The 14,522-nt window shown below is 48.7% G+C and overlaps 3 protein-coding genes across 3 annotated transcripts; 1 reads left to right on the forward strand and 2 right to left on the reverse strand.

Moving 5' to 3' along the window:
• Positions 1 to 349: 349 nt before the first annotated feature.
• Positions 350 to 4,763, reverse strand: LOC119303958 (dolichyl-diphosphooligosaccharide--protein glycosyltransferase subunit 1A-like). The gene is made up of 10 exons (XM_037581116.1): positions 4,383 to 4,763; positions 4,237 to 4,281; positions 3,101 to 3,729; positions 2,865 to 3,012; positions 2,587 to 2,763; positions 2,193 to 2,261; positions 2,022 to 2,111; positions 1,575 to 1,733; positions 925 to 1,149; positions 350 to 755 (listed from the first exon to the last, which is right to left on the reverse strand). The coding sequence occupies exons 1-10, from the start codon at positions 4,746 to 4,748 to the stop codon at positions 564 to 566; spliced, it is 2,100 nt and encodes a 699-aa protein (XP_037437013.1). The 5' UTR covers positions 4,749 to 4,763; the 3' UTR covers positions 350 to 563.
• Positions 4,656 to 7,326, forward strand: LOC119303960 (phosphatidylinositol-glycan biosynthesis class F protein-like). Its single transcript, XM_037581118.1, has 8 exons — positions 4,656 to 5,102; positions 5,181 to 5,246; positions 5,326 to 5,368; positions 5,645 to 5,699; positions 5,936 to 5,984; positions 6,277 to 6,344; positions 6,462 to 6,579; positions 6,958 to 7,326. Exons 1-8 carry the CDS (start codon positions 4,959 to 4,961, stop codon positions 7,069 to 7,071), a joined length of 657 nt encoding a protein of 218 aa, XP_037437015.1. The 5' UTR covers positions 4,656 to 4,958; the 3' UTR covers positions 7,072 to 7,326.
• An 18-nt stretch (positions 7,327 to 7,344) lies between these two features.
• LOC119303959 (protein MLO) lies at positions 7,345 to 10,419 on the reverse strand. Its single transcript, XM_037581117.1, has 11 exons — positions 10,041 to 10,419; positions 9,725 to 9,943; positions 9,539 to 9,655; positions 9,332 to 9,392; positions 9,061 to 9,221; positions 8,848 to 8,936; positions 8,637 to 8,686; positions 8,478 to 8,518; positions 8,159 to 8,368; positions 7,931 to 8,059; positions 7,345 to 7,836 (listed from the first exon to the last, which is right to left on the reverse strand). The coding sequence occupies exons 1-11, from the start codon at positions 10,170 to 10,172 to the stop codon at positions 7,441 to 7,443; spliced, it is 1,605 nt and encodes a 534-aa protein (XP_037437014.1). The 5' UTR covers positions 10,173 to 10,419; the 3' UTR covers positions 7,345 to 7,440.
• Positions 10,420 to 14,522: the final 4,103 nt, after the last annotated feature.

Here is a 14,522-nt window from a genome sequence, read left to right on the forward strand (position 1 = left end):
CAAATCTCCGTAAAAGTACTTCCTGCAAAAGGACAACACATTCTACTAGCAAAGGACAACACGTAATGGTGCGAGAGTGACGTTCCTGCAAAAGTCACGTAAAAGAGAATCTACAAACCACTCACCACTTGCTCTCTGTAATGGTGCAAGAGTGACGTTCCTGCAAAAAAGCACGCCTCGATTCAAAGGGTACTGAGTTCCATAACTTCAATTCATGTCGTCTGGCCGCGGCAATGATGGGAATCACAGAAATGCATCAGTACTACCATGATAACTGCACCCATGCAAATGCACCACTAATCTGGAACAATTATGCTACCACTTAAGAAAAAGGAGTCCAGAGGGGGGGTGGTTCCGCATGATTTCTTTTTATCATGATGCAAAACAAAAAAAACAAATCAGTTCCAAAATGATTACGGTGCTTATATCATATTATACACGGTCTATTCAAAACCTAGCCTCAGGAACTAGGATAATGGGTTACCAACACAACATCTACACAAAAGTGCAGACGAAGACCTTCAGTCTAATCACTAATGATATAGGAACGAGACCGGGTCTGCTCATATCTCGCTAAGGTACTCTAGAAGAGATTCGACCTCTTGCCTCAGCGCAGCGGTCTTCTGCTGCTGGGAAGCAATCCGGTTTTCTATGTCTTGCCCGCGCTGCTTCTTCTCGACGCTGTCAACCACGGTGGCATGCCTTGCCATGAGCTTCTCCTGCAACTCCTTCTCCTTCGCAACCAAGTCCTCTAGCTGCAGCAACAATACACAAAGAGTAATGATTTTATTTTTGGCAATCAGAATAAATGCGGAAAGGTAGTCAAGATTGAGATTGCACGACATGGCAAGGTCGAATATGTTTCTCAATTTCATTTTTTTTATATACAACATAAACGCGGTCGCAGAAGCTTGGTGAGCAAACCTTTGGCCATATCTGATAAGACTGAGGGGATGACTGTACAGATAACCACAGTGGCTTCAGCTCTTTCGCTAATTCCTTCAACTGTGCATCAGCTGCTTTACGAGCTGCTTTGCAAGATTTAGCATCTCCAGTCCTAGACAAATCGTGCAATGATGTCTCTAGCTTATCATGAACAGCTAAGCACTGGCCGAAGATACCCTGGATTTGCTGAACAGTGGCTTGCACCTGCACCAGGAGAACAAAAGAGCCATCAGAAATCAGCACTGCACAATACTAAAGTTATATAATCAAAACAGTACAGAAAAAACTGCACAAAGATGACCACAAACTCTTTACTTACAAGGAAAAAAACATTATTCATTATTCCAACCCATAAACTTAAGGACAATCCGGTTTAAAAAGTAGTCATGGCTCCTAAATATTAATCTTTAGGTTCAAATTTGATCTGCAATAATAATATTTTCCATGGCTTTCCAAGTACATGCTTGTTTTCTTTATATTGAACAAAACTTGATGTTCAGTTTCAGTTAACTTATCAAACTGGCCTTGCCCTTCTAGCACCCCGAACTGTTCAGTTTCAGTTTTGTATATTTTTCCTGAGTCCTTGATCTAAATAACTTGGAGAAGTTTGAGGCTTAAAGTAATTGTACCTCATCCCATTGCAGCTTTGCCAGATAAGAAGGAGAGTTCTTAGAGATTGACATGTCAGTGTGCATGTAGGCAATACATGCAACAAACAGGAGGAAGAAGCCAGTAATCAACATCATCGGCTCTATGAGCAACGAGATGTTATTGAATTTGTAGTACACCTGCATATTGCAAAGGAAAAAATAGTTAGCTACAGTTCACAACTTCACATAAAACACTGCTTAGGTATCAGTACACAAACGACTCACAGAAAGCATTGTTGATAACAAAAACCTTTCCAGTAGCAGCTTTAAGTATCGTTGCATGTGAAAAGTATTGTTTCATGTGAAACTAGTCGCATAATCCTTTTACAGATTATTTATTCAGTTTGACCAACAATTCACACAGTTTAGAATTTTCATCATGCAAGTGTGCAAACTACTGGCACGACAATAGTTCTGAAGACAAACCTGGAAATGCAAATTATGCTCTGGAATAACATCAGGCTTCTCCAAGACTAGAACTGGCCTTCCAGCAATGTCAAGATGTGAATACTTCACCTGCACCACACATCACTTTTGTTACAACGATGAATAGGATGAGCTAGTTATTCAGTTATCTATCATCCAATGATAGACCACCTCTTGCCATTGATTTGTTGGAAATGGAGCTGAAACATCAATATCCTTTGAACCTTCAGGTAGAACGACCTGTCCGAAAAGAAAGATATATACAAGTGTAAGAGGGGACTGATGCGAAATTATTCACATAACTGGAAGCACCCGCACAGATAAAATCAATAGTGATTGATGTCAAGTTCAGGGAAACATGGCCAAAATGATGTTTTCGTGTGTGTCAAGAGGATCTAGAGCTTGGGGCTTTCCTAAATAAGTACAGATTTTATGTCAATACGAAAGAAAGTCAAATGATATGGAAATTAGGTCTGGAACAGTGGAACTCAGTAGATCAGAGAAAAGGGGGGAAATGAAACCCCATATTCCTGATGATACTGGTTTGATGCAACTGACCACATACCTTTACGATGAGCTTTTCTATGAGAATCTCCTCCATTGGAGAACCAAATGTGATATTGAGAAATCTCTTTCCATCAGCACTGAAAACAAAGTCTTGAAGAGGTAAACCATAACCAATGGTAAAGGTTGTTTGCCAACCACCAAACAAGGGAAACCTCGGTTCAATTTCCAGTTGGGTCTGCAATAAGATTGTTGGACATGCAAAAGCATTCAACATACATGCGTTGCGCTTTTGTTGGGAAATTTAACCATAATAAATGAAATAAATAGCAGCAGCACCTTCTTAGAATCACTCCATAAGTGTGATGTTGAAATATTACCGATTTCATCTCTGTAATAAATAGAGTGGGCCCTTGCAGGCAATCTAGCAATGAGATGCCTAAATGATGAAACCCCTCTTGCATAAGGTCTAGACTGGTAGTCAAGCCTACAAATAGAAACACGGAATTAGTTATTTCTGGACATGACTTCTTAAGTTGAGCTACTTAAAACACCAATTTAGAACAGAGACAAACCTGGAGAATTCACCCTTCAGTCTGGCACCACCATGAACAATGTTGTAATGTTCTGTAATCTGTACATTGCCCCAGTGAGATATCTCAACCTCCCTTATAAGTTCCTTTGCAACTGCAAATGGGTTGTTGTTCTCAAAGTGCACAATAATAGGGTTGTAGGAAAACGGGGGAACATCTTCATACGGTCCATATTTAAGCTCGGAATCCACAAGTTTTGTGTTTCCATATTTTGTGTATGATTCAACCCTTCCACCAGGCAATCTGATACTAAGCGTCTGGACCTTAACAGGGTAAGGAGACAGGTAGTGAGAGCTATCCTGAAAGACAACCAGCTGCGAATCGGCTTGGGTGATCTCTTCTGGGAACGGCTGGAGAAAGTGTGTAAATACGGTCAAGACATCTAAGTGAAGAATCTTCCCCTTTGTCAAAGGTTTGTGCAACGATGCTGAAAAGAAGGTCAGTTCTGGGGGAACACCAGAAGGCTCAACAACTTCAATCGGAAGAATACTACTGAGACCCTTCACTTTTCCCTCAGTGCCGAATGCTCTGATCGCTGCCAGGTTTTTTGCTTGGATGTTGGGAAAAGCCAGCAAGACTTTAGAGACAGGCTCGGAGCCGGCATTTTCAACCTGAAATCAATGGGTTTATAAGTAACAGCAGCATTCTGACATGACAAATAAGCACAAACAGAGTATTAGAATAAAGCTACTTAAGGATTTTAGTTATATAGCCCCTATTACCGATAGTCTAATACAGTGACCTATTTTACATTCTGGTAAAAAAAAATCACGGCTGAGACTGTACGTTTCTCAGTTCTGAGAATAAGTTTGTGGATACTGGTGACCATTGAGGCAGTGCCCATTAGCATGAAGTAACGAAGGTCTCAGATTCATGAAATGCTAACTACATGAATCACATCGCAGCATATCAATCAGGAAAACGTGACACGCACAAAAATATTACTACTCCCTCCCTCCCACAATATAAGAGCGTTTTTGACATTGGCACTACACTAGTGTCGAAAACGCTCTTGTATTGTGGGACAGAGGGAGTACTTGTGTAGGTTAACAGGATGGAACACTGAGCTGGACGACTAAATTCAATTCCCACAGCAGGAGTAGAGCGCAACAGCGTACCTTGAGCGAAGTGAGGACGCGGACGATGTGCGAAGTCAAATCAACCTGCAAAACGCGAGAGAAGGTCGCACAAGACCATCAGATCCGAGACGTCAACCGCGGCGGGTCCTGAGATCTGAGGAGCGAGCGGGGGAGGGCCCACTGACCTTCCGATCCGCCCTGGAGATGACGAGATCAGCGCGCGCGGCGGAGGCGAAGGCCGCGACGAGGACGAGGAGGAGGAGCTCGGCGAGGCGGAGCGGTGTCGCCATGCTCGGCGGCCAGATCGCGTCGCGGGGCGTTGGTTTCGCGGCGAGATGGGGTTGGACCTGAGCAAGAAAGGCTTTAAACCCTCGTCGGGCTCGGTCGGACCCGTCACCCGTGTGCCCGTGGGAGAAGACAGGTGACTCACTGGGCGGTGCGACCGGACCACTTTGCTGCGACTTCCGACTGGGTGCCCGGTCTGGCTCCACCGGTTCACCGTCTCTCTCCCCCCTCTCTCGCATCGCTACCTCCGCCGGCGTCGCTCCCATCTCCGACCCCCCGGTGCGGCGGCGCTGCCCAGCCTTTGTCACGCGCCGCTGTGGGCCTCGCCGTAGGCGCTAGAGTCAGAGAGGGCTGCCTGTCTCTGGGCCTCGACGGCCTCCTCGCTCCTCCGCGGCTGCCACGACCTAGCTCGCCGTCGGTCAGCACCAACAGTCCCACCTCGAAGGCAGACTAGACTCTCCACGCGCGGCCCCGCCATGGGCGCCGAGGTCGCCCAGATCAGCGCCTTCGCCGCCTTGGCCGCCCACGCGCTCTGCCTCGCCGGCCTCGCAGCCGCCCACTCCCTCGCCGGCCGCGGCGCGCTCGTCTCCGACCCCGCCCACGCGCTCCGCCTCCTCGTGGTAACCTCCCTTCCCCATCTCTCACCCCAACAACGCTTCCCACGTGTCTTCTGACCAGGACGGATGCTTTTTCTCTAGGTCTGTGAGGCGCCGCTTGTCATCGTGGTGTTCAGTCTGCTCCGGCGAGATCCCAAACGCTGCTCGGTTTGTTGCATCAACTGCTTCCAAACATCATATTTTTGTTCAGTGATATAATAAGGTGATTGTGTTTCTTCGATTGCAGTTCCTTAAGGCTGCTGCACGGGGATTGCTTGGCTTGCCCATAGGTTAGTTCTCCTTGCTGCCTTTGCACATTCATCCGTTGCGTTTGCTCGAGAGCCTTCTGTCCATCCAATGTGAAGAACACGAGTGCCTGTAGGATATCACGCGTTCAAAAAACTCAATGTTGGATCCTAGTCATTAGCTAGTACTCACGACTTACTAATACATGTTGATTTGCTCTTTAGGAATGCAAGAGGCCAGGCTGAGTTATTTTAGGACCTGCCCGTCTTTCTGCTTTTCATTTATTTATCCTTATGCTACATGCTTCTTCTCTCTGCCAGGGGCATTCGTAAATGCATTTGGTGCTATTGTTCTTGGCGCGCCTGTTGGAATCAAGTAAGTTCCCGCTGACAAGGTCATGTATGGTTGTTAGTCCCCGTGATGCACGCTAATTAGGAGTCATCACTAGAATAACCATGTACAATGTTAGTTGAACATTAGTGTTTTATAATACCTCATCTGACGGGCTTGCACAAGGATATGTCAATTTAAACATAAAAGACTCATACCAACAGTGTCTTGTCCTTCGTCAAAAACTAATGCCTTGTCTGATGCGATTTTCACATTTTTAGGTACTGGATAGCGACAATCTATTGGTCAAGTCTTATGTCGCTGTTCACGGTAAGTGGCATTTGCTGTGCTTTTACTTATTCTTGAATGAGTACTTCAGCACAACAAGATTGACAACTGAAAAATATTAGACTTGCTGGTCTTGTGCTCATACTTCTTGACAATTACTACCTCCGTAAGTAAATAGAAGACATTTTTGCAGTTCAATTCGTAACTAAATTAAGATGTTTTTGCAGTTCAAATTGAACGGCAAAAATGTCTTACATTTAGTTAGAGGTAGTATTATTTACTATAATGTACTTGCATAACTGAGGCATGACAAGCTAAATGCATGGCATTGCAGTTTGTTCCAGCAGCATGTGTCTTTGGAGCATCCAAAGTGGATTGGCAGAACGCGCTTTCTCATACTATGTATATTCCTGAATCCTAGATAAGTGCTATTGTGATGAGTTCATTCCATAGAGAGTTTCTATTGTCATTGCCCTGTGCTTACTGATACTTTAGTTGATTTGTGTTTTTGTATGTCAGTTATTGCACATCATCCAATGTTGTGGACTACATGATCTCTGCGCCTTCTCATGGAGCTGTAATAGGAGCGTGGCTTGGTGCTTGGCCTATGCCCCTTGACTGGGAGAGATCTTGGCAGGTAAAGATACTGACTGCGACTTTTTTTGAATACCTATGGGACGACCGGACGAGCATCATAAAAGACGGGATCTTGTAGAGATGTTTATGCATATCCAGTAGGTAACATGATAACTTAAAGACTAGCTCGTGGACTAACTATTCAGAGCGGTGATGCAAAATGCATTAGTTTGTCTGATGCTCTCTCGTGTGTTGAATGCTGCTGTTGGAACTAGTCTATATTACCACCCCCATTTTTTTCCATGCATTCTATTTTCAATGAAGTATTTACCGGCACATGGATGAGACTACCTTTTCTGTGCCTTACAATTGACTGCCTGCTGTTATTGTCCCCACCTTGCTTTTGCAACTCATGCCTGTTTCCTTTTATCTTTTGTAGGAATGGCCAATATGTGTCACTTATGGTGCAATTGCTGGGCATGTGATTGGCATGTTAGTATCGCTGATCCTCATAGTTGCTCACCAGAGAAGAGCTCGTGTCAAAGCTGACTAGCCTATGGATGATGAATACCTTTTTTCCTTTAATGATTTACGCAGGTTATGCTATAGATTGTTTCTTCCCAAAAAGCAATGTACTTTTGGTTAGATTTCCAGTTGAGTCAGAGTACTGGTGCCTTCCAGTAGCTTGATATATTAGTGGCACTCATTTACCTTTTGGGGGATGAAGATTATTTTCTTCAGAGCTCTTTCTTATGTTATGAGACTGATTGCCGTTTGGTATTTTTATTGAGATGAGAGGGTTTTTGTTTGTGCTTAGCAGGTTAAATTTTTTGACTCAGTAAAAAATTGTATTTCTTATTGTACGAATCATCACATCCTATGTTGGCTATACATTGGACTAACATCAATACAGAAACTTGTCTCATCCCTGGCTGAAGGAAAAATCTGCGCTGGGGATGTCGGCATCGAGGGCTGACGAAGAGACCGACCTCCGCCTGTCAGCAGGATTTAGTCTGTGTACGGGATGCGCCACCACAACCGGGTACATGTCCCTAGCCTCCTCCATGGTCCTTGGCGAGGTCGGTGCGCTCTGGGGATCGTCAGACCGTCCCATGCCCTTCTGAAGCAGGTGCACCGGCGATGAGCCCCGGCTAGGCATCGGGGACGTGCCTCGGCTGGGTGTTGCGTCGCCGATCATCTGCGCCATCAGCATGTCCGTGTCTCGGACCTTCTTCTTCTCCTTGGCCGTGTTCCGCCAGTTGGTCAGCGCCTTGGCTGTCTGCTCGTCGAAGATGGACCTCTTCATGTTTGATCCCATCTGCGTACAAAGCCAGTGCACACAGATGATTAAGGCTGCTGTTTCTCCTCTCCCAGAGCAATTGTTCAGAGATCTTCATCAACGGTTTTATTACCTGTGTGACTAGCGCGTAGAGGGGGAAGGTGATGTAGCTGCACAGGAACTGGAGAGCCAGCCCCAGCACGACCTTCATGATGCTCAGCCCGATGTTCATATGGAAGCAGTCCTTCAAGCCGGGCGTGGCCTGCGACACAGGTAAATCTCTGTCAGTGCAGTTCATCAGCAGCAGCACTTGGTGCCTTGACACCCATATTATTAACTGACAAGTTCATCCGCGGCGTACCACTGTCCACACGAAATGTGCCATCTGAAACGCGTTCTGGAACAGCGTCAGGTGTATGAAGAAGAGGACCCAGTCGGGGCGGTGGAACCAGAAGAACTTGTTGCTGGGCTCGACCACGGGTGCCCCCTTGATGACGCTCGACCGGTCCTGGATCTCCAGGGCCATCTCCATGATGATCATCTCTAGCTTGGTTCCAACACACAAGAGGATCTGGGAAAGACAGATGGACAATGACAATTTGAATTATTATTAGGTGTGATTTCGCATTGCAATCAAATGGGGTTTGGCTGTTGCTTTCGGCGGAGAAATTCGCACTTACGATGAGAGGGATGAAAGAAACCCAGGTGAGTGTGCCGATCCCTATGAGCAGAAAGAAAGGGGGGAAAGGTTAGAAAATGAACGGTGGTTACGAGACAAATAAATTACAAGTGTTTTAGCAGCAAGGCAACAGAGAAGGGGGCAAAGACAAGGTCCATACCGTCGATATCAAGGAAGAGGGTGAGGATCGCCACAGCCCACAGCGGGAGGCTGCGAAAAGAGGCCAAATGTGTCAAGATCATGCAACAAGGACCAGCAGGGGCAAAGACCATGACGCAGCAAACTGATAGTATTGTATCATATGGAAGCTAAGCAATATCATATGGAGCCTGACGACAATTGTATAATCATATCCATGGAATGCAACCTACCTGATGCCAACGACGACTTTGAAGTCGTCCTCCATGGACCTCTTGATGTACTTGTGGAAGTCGAACTTGCTGTTCTGCGACAAGTGCGCCTGCGCAGAATCATGGAAAGAGAGAGCATGTGATCATTGGTGTTGGAACAGCACTTATTTCAGAAGCGTCGCGGCAATGGCCGACGGAGCTAGAAGGAGAGGGGGCTTTTGGGGTATTACGTACGTTGATGAAGCCTGCCCTCAAGGTGAGGTAGTCCACCTTGGTGACCGACCTGAAGAACTGCCTGAAGAAGGCCACCACCCATCTGACGCCGGGGGTGCTGGAGAGGCCCAGGTGCCGCTTCACGAACGACGTCTGGTGCGTGAAGCGGAACCGCGCAGGATCTGGAAGCACGGGAAAGAGAAGAACATATCATCAGTTCACTCGCTCTGATCATGCCTGCCTCTGTAAACGCATCAAAACAGAAGAGGTTTCATTTGGAAAATTGTCTGACCATTTGCGAACTGGTATTCCAAGGAGGCGGTCTCTGTCTCCCATTTCTTCCATGTTCTCATCTGCCGGGGGGAGGAATAAGAATATTATGCCGGAGCAGGTTAAGGATTGGTAGCAGTTTAACTGAGACAGACGTACGATGAGCGCCACCTTGCCCGGGAACCGCGCAGGATCTGGAAGCACGGGAAAGAAAGAAAGAAAGGCTCACCTTGAGACGGCTTAGAGCCATGATGATGACGCTGTAGGTGACATGGAAGACGGCTAGCACGAAGATGAATATGTGGAGCTGGTGCAGGCTGCCCGTGGACATGAGCGCCACCTTGCCCTGCAGGAGAAACAGACACCACACCAATCAGGCCAAGCCAATCAGGAAGGAAAACAAGAAGTTAGTTACCTCTTTGGCGCAGTAGTAGTCCTTGTACTTGCTCTTGACGGAACCGGGTTCCACCTTGCAGGGGCGCATGATGCTGGCGGCCTTCTGGGAGATGCATATCCCGGAGATTGGGTCCTGCGTGACGGCGAGCAGCAGCGAGATGAATCCCACCAGCATCAGCTCCGCCTTCATCTTCTCCAGCGCCTCCGCCAGCGCGTTCTTGTGCCGCTTGTGGAACCACTGCTTACACGCACCAAGGGAGGAAAGGAAGCCATGAGCTGATTCTGGTTCTGGTTGTTCTTGTTCTTGTTCTTGTTGCGGGAGTGAGGGGACTTACATGGCCGAGCTTGTGGAGCGCGTGCTCCAGGAGGACGGAGACGATGATCATGACGGCGAAGACCAGCGCCACCGCCCAGGACGGCGTCTCCGGCAGCGTCCGCGCCGGGGGGTACCCGTCGTCCTTTGCCATCCGCCCGTCTTTAGCGCAACCTCTTTCCTTGGCCGGAGCAGGGCAGGGCGCGCACCCAAGTCCAACCGCCGATCGTCTGAGCCAACGAGGTACGTACCTGGGCAGGTATCTATTCTACGTGGCCGGCCGGCCGGCCGGAGCAAGAAAGGAAAACGAAAACGTACGTACGCACGCAGGTATGTCTAGCTTGTTGCTGCTGTGGCAGACTGTGGGTGTGGCAACCGGGTAGGAGGGAGCTGCCGCGCGGGGCCTTTTATCGGCGGCCGGGTCAAAGCGCGTGCGTGCGTGCGCGCCGGCCGGGTGGCTCGGCAGCGGCGCTGCGGAGCCCGAGACCTACAGGCTACAGCTGATGCGCGCGACCGCCGGTTTCCGGCTGAGATTGCACCGTGAGAAACGACCGATGTTTCGTAGCGCGCGGCTGGACGGGGTGGTTGATCCAGTGATGGCGCTCTGGGCGGGGTGCTCGGCCGGCACCGGGCCGGGGCGACGGGGGACACCCGGTCGGTCGGCAAGTATTTTTTGACGGGGACGGTCACTTTACCAGTATTTTTGTTTTGGTTTTCTATTTTTTTTTCTTTAGGTAATCTGTAGTATTTTTCTTGACTAGTTTTTTTCTTGTTGCGATCGTTTGACTAGTGTCTATCTGGCCATAGTTTTGTCCCGCGTAGGTTACTTGGAGATACTCCTAGCTTAGGCAGGACAAAAACCGACGCGTCCGGCTAGCTTGCTGGTTATTTTTTTCTTTTTTGAGGATCAACTACTGCCGCTTTATTGACTAATTAAAAGAAATTAGGAATCTCGTCCGACACAATGCCCAGAATACAATCTGGGGGAACGGCAAACCAAACCTTACACAGTCTATCACTTAACCCTACTTTAGCTAACTTATCCGCAGCAGCATTAGCACTGCGCCTTACACAAGACACTTTCACTTCTTGGAACATTTTCATCCTCTCCTTGATCTCCTCCACCAAAGGTCCAACTGCAGAGAGAGTTTTCTCTTGCGCACACAACATCTTTGCTAGATTAGCACAGTCCGTCTCCAACAACAGCTTGGATGTGTTGAGTTCGGCCGCCACCTATAAAGCTCGTTTGCAGGCATAAATTTCAGCAACCTCCGGATCGGCGATTCCATCAAAGAGATGACAAGTAGCAGCTCTAAAAGCTCCTGAATGATCCCGTAGGACAGCTTGCTGGTTATTGGGATCATCAATGCAGGCGGAGATTTTTTTATATTTTTTTGACATTAAATTAGGAGGGACGGAGAGTTCGTTGGGACCGGCAAGAAAACGGCAAAAGTGCTGCCAGTTTCTCGGGGGATCGAATTTTGTGACGTCGGATCACTTTCGTTGGGTTGATTGATTTGGTGCTGCTCGATCGGAGACCCGTTCGCGCCAAAGTTATTTGGAGAAAATGACGCGACGCATGTCTTGGCGGCGACGTGTGTGCGGGCGAGAGAAAGGTAAAGGTAAAACCAACACGGTTTTACGGAGCACGGTTACACGTAGCCACACGTTGGTAGAGGCGAGAGGTCCACGCGCGCGACTGGCTGTTCCCGCCGGCGAGCCGCGCGTCGGGTGGTGGTGGATCAGGTCGCCGGCGCCCGGCAGGCAGTGCTTCATTTCGAAGCATGCATGGTTAATTACTGTAAGCTACATTATATACTTAAACCTGCAGGACGTGGACGTGCACCCTGCTGCATGCGCACGTTTAGCCAAAACGTGCACGGTTCCGTTACTGCAGATACACGGGCATACGTGGTGCGCTTCTACTCGCTTGTAGTCTCGTACTGTGCCACGCAAGTTTTTTTGTTTTGTTTTGAATTTCTGTAGCACGCAAGTTGCGACGACTTGCACACGTACGTCCGCATGCGAGCGACGGCGTGGCATCCGAACTTTGACTGCTCAATGGTCGGTCGTGCGTGGAAAAGTCTGACCAGGCGGCTCCGGCGAAGTGGGCGTTTCAACCAGTGGAGTACGGGCCTGATGGAGCGAGTCAGGTCAAATAAAACGTTGACTGCATTCGTGGCTGCTACTTTTTCGCGGACTTGTATATGCACAGGGTGTACTATTCTTACCAGCGGTCGATCCATGCGATCAGTGAGCTGCTAGTGCTTAAACAGACGCGATCAAGTCACTGGTCGCCGAATTAACGATCGGATCCGGACCGGTTCCTCTGATCGGGCAAAGTTAATGGTAGGTTTGAATTTACAGATGCACCCGTGATGCATCACGCCTGGAGTCTGGAGATCTATGTGGCTACTAGGTGCACCCGTGATGCATCATGCATGGAGATCTGCTTGGCAGCACACCCTGATGGCCGATGGGATGGCCGGCCCGATCCATTAACATATTGTGTGGTGACGCTCGTAGCCCGCGGCTTCGTCGCTCATTCGTGTTGACGCTGCTGGTTCATGAATGGCCCATTTTTTATGGGCGCCACCCTCATCCGGATCTTATCTCATGCGCACCACCGCACAAATATTGTTATGAACAGTGGGTTTGACATAAAAGCAGATGTGTCATGGCATTCTGGAATTTGCTCTAAATCATTCTTCAATTGGCAAGCAGTAGTAGCCAGGTACGTACTGTACAGAACCCTAAACAGGCATGCTGAATCTAGTGGCTACTCGGAATTTATGGTGATGTGGAGGTTTGCTCTAACCTGCTCTGTGCCCAGTCATGCACGTACTGCTTCACAACTTGTGTGTGCTGTGGGCACCCAAAACATGCCTGTCATGTTGTCTATGCATGGCTAGCTATACATGATCAGAGCCCTCGCGAAATAAAAGAGCTACGGGGGAATCACTTTCGTCTCGTTGTCCTACTCCCTGATTTGCGTTGAATTTCGTATTACTAACTCTGAGAATTTAAGATGAGAAGTGAGGGTTTCCCATATTTTTTTTTATTTCTTGTGCTTACACTACTAGAAAAATGGCTATAACCAATATCCCTATTACTGGCGCACCATGGTGGTGGTGCGCCACTGCTATTGTTATTTTTTTAGTAGTGGCGCACCTTTAGTCCAATGCGCCATTGCTAATTTTTCCCCGGGTCCACACCCTTTTCCAGGTTTACCAATGGCGCATCTTTGCCAGGTGCGCCATTGGCAATGGCGCACCTAGCAAAGATGCGTCATTGGTAAGCCAGGGGAGGTGGGCATTTTTGTGTAGCAATGGCGCACCACCCCCTGGTGCGCCATTGCTATGTGCTGCACCGACCGGCCCTGATTCGAGGATTTTTGTCTGGTGAAAAGAGAATCCAATCCAATCAAAGCAACACAACACAACTCTTCCTCCTCCTCTCCCCTCAAATCGATCCCCTCCAAACCTGCCGCCTTCGCCGTGGACCTCCTATCCCCATCCCCACCGGCGTTCTTGTCTCCTCTAGCCTCACCGTCGACCTCCCGCCCCGCCCTGCATCCCGTCGCCGGTGCCCCCACCCTCTCCCCTCTCCGTCTCCTCCTAGGAGGGAGCGAGGCCTCAGATCCACAGGCCGTGGCAACCACCGCCACCGCGTCCTACTCCTTCCACCCCACCTAGCCGCCCTTCACCTCCACAGCTCTCCGTCCCTCCCTCCCTCCTCGCGCCTGCAGCCATGTCGGAGATGCTGCTGCTGCACGGGCTGACGGGGAAGAACAAGCAGGCGTGGAAGGAGGGCAAGATCCGCGGCACGGCGGTGCTGGTCAAGAGCGGCATGCTCGACCTCGGCGACTTCAACTCATCCGTCCTCGACGGCGTCCACAAGATCCTCGACGGCCAAGGACGATGGCGTCTCCTTCCATCTCGTCAGCGCCACCACACCCAACCCCCGTAAGCAGTCGCCTCCTTTCCCTTCCTCTCACCCCCGCCCTGCATCTCTGAACTCACCACGCCATCTCCTTCCCTACACCGCGTGCGTTTCAGTTTTCCTCTTGGCCTTGTCCCTGCAATCTGTACTGTTGATTTCAATCCAAAATAAAAGAACAAGCAGTGCAGATTTGGTTCCTTTTCTTTTCTTGCCGGAGCCAATATTTGTAATTTATACAGTTTTTATATTTCCAAAAGGGAGATGAAATCAACGATGGCAGGGGAGTCAGTTTTTCCGGGTCACGTTTGAGTGGTCGAACGACTCACAGGGCATCACCAGCGCCATTCCGAGTTCTTCCTCAAGACGCCCACCCTCGACGGCGTTCTCGCAACAAGAGTTCTCGCGTGTGTTTCAGTTTGCCTCTGGCATTCTCGCGACAATCTGTACTAGCTGCCATCTGTATTGATTTCAGTTTTTTTAAAAGACGATCTGTATTGATTTTGATACGTTTCCTTTTCTTGGCGGATGCATGACCTGTTTCCTATGTATGTATAGGTACACT

Source organism: Triticum dicoccoides, chromosome 5A, assembly GCF_002162155.2.
Source record: "Triticum dicoccoides isolate Atlit2015 ecotype Zavitan chromosome 5A, WEW_v2.0, whole genome shotgun sequence".
Taxonomy (NCBI): Eukaryota; Viridiplantae; Streptophyta; class Magnoliopsida; order Poales; family Poaceae; genus Triticum; species Triticum dicoccoides.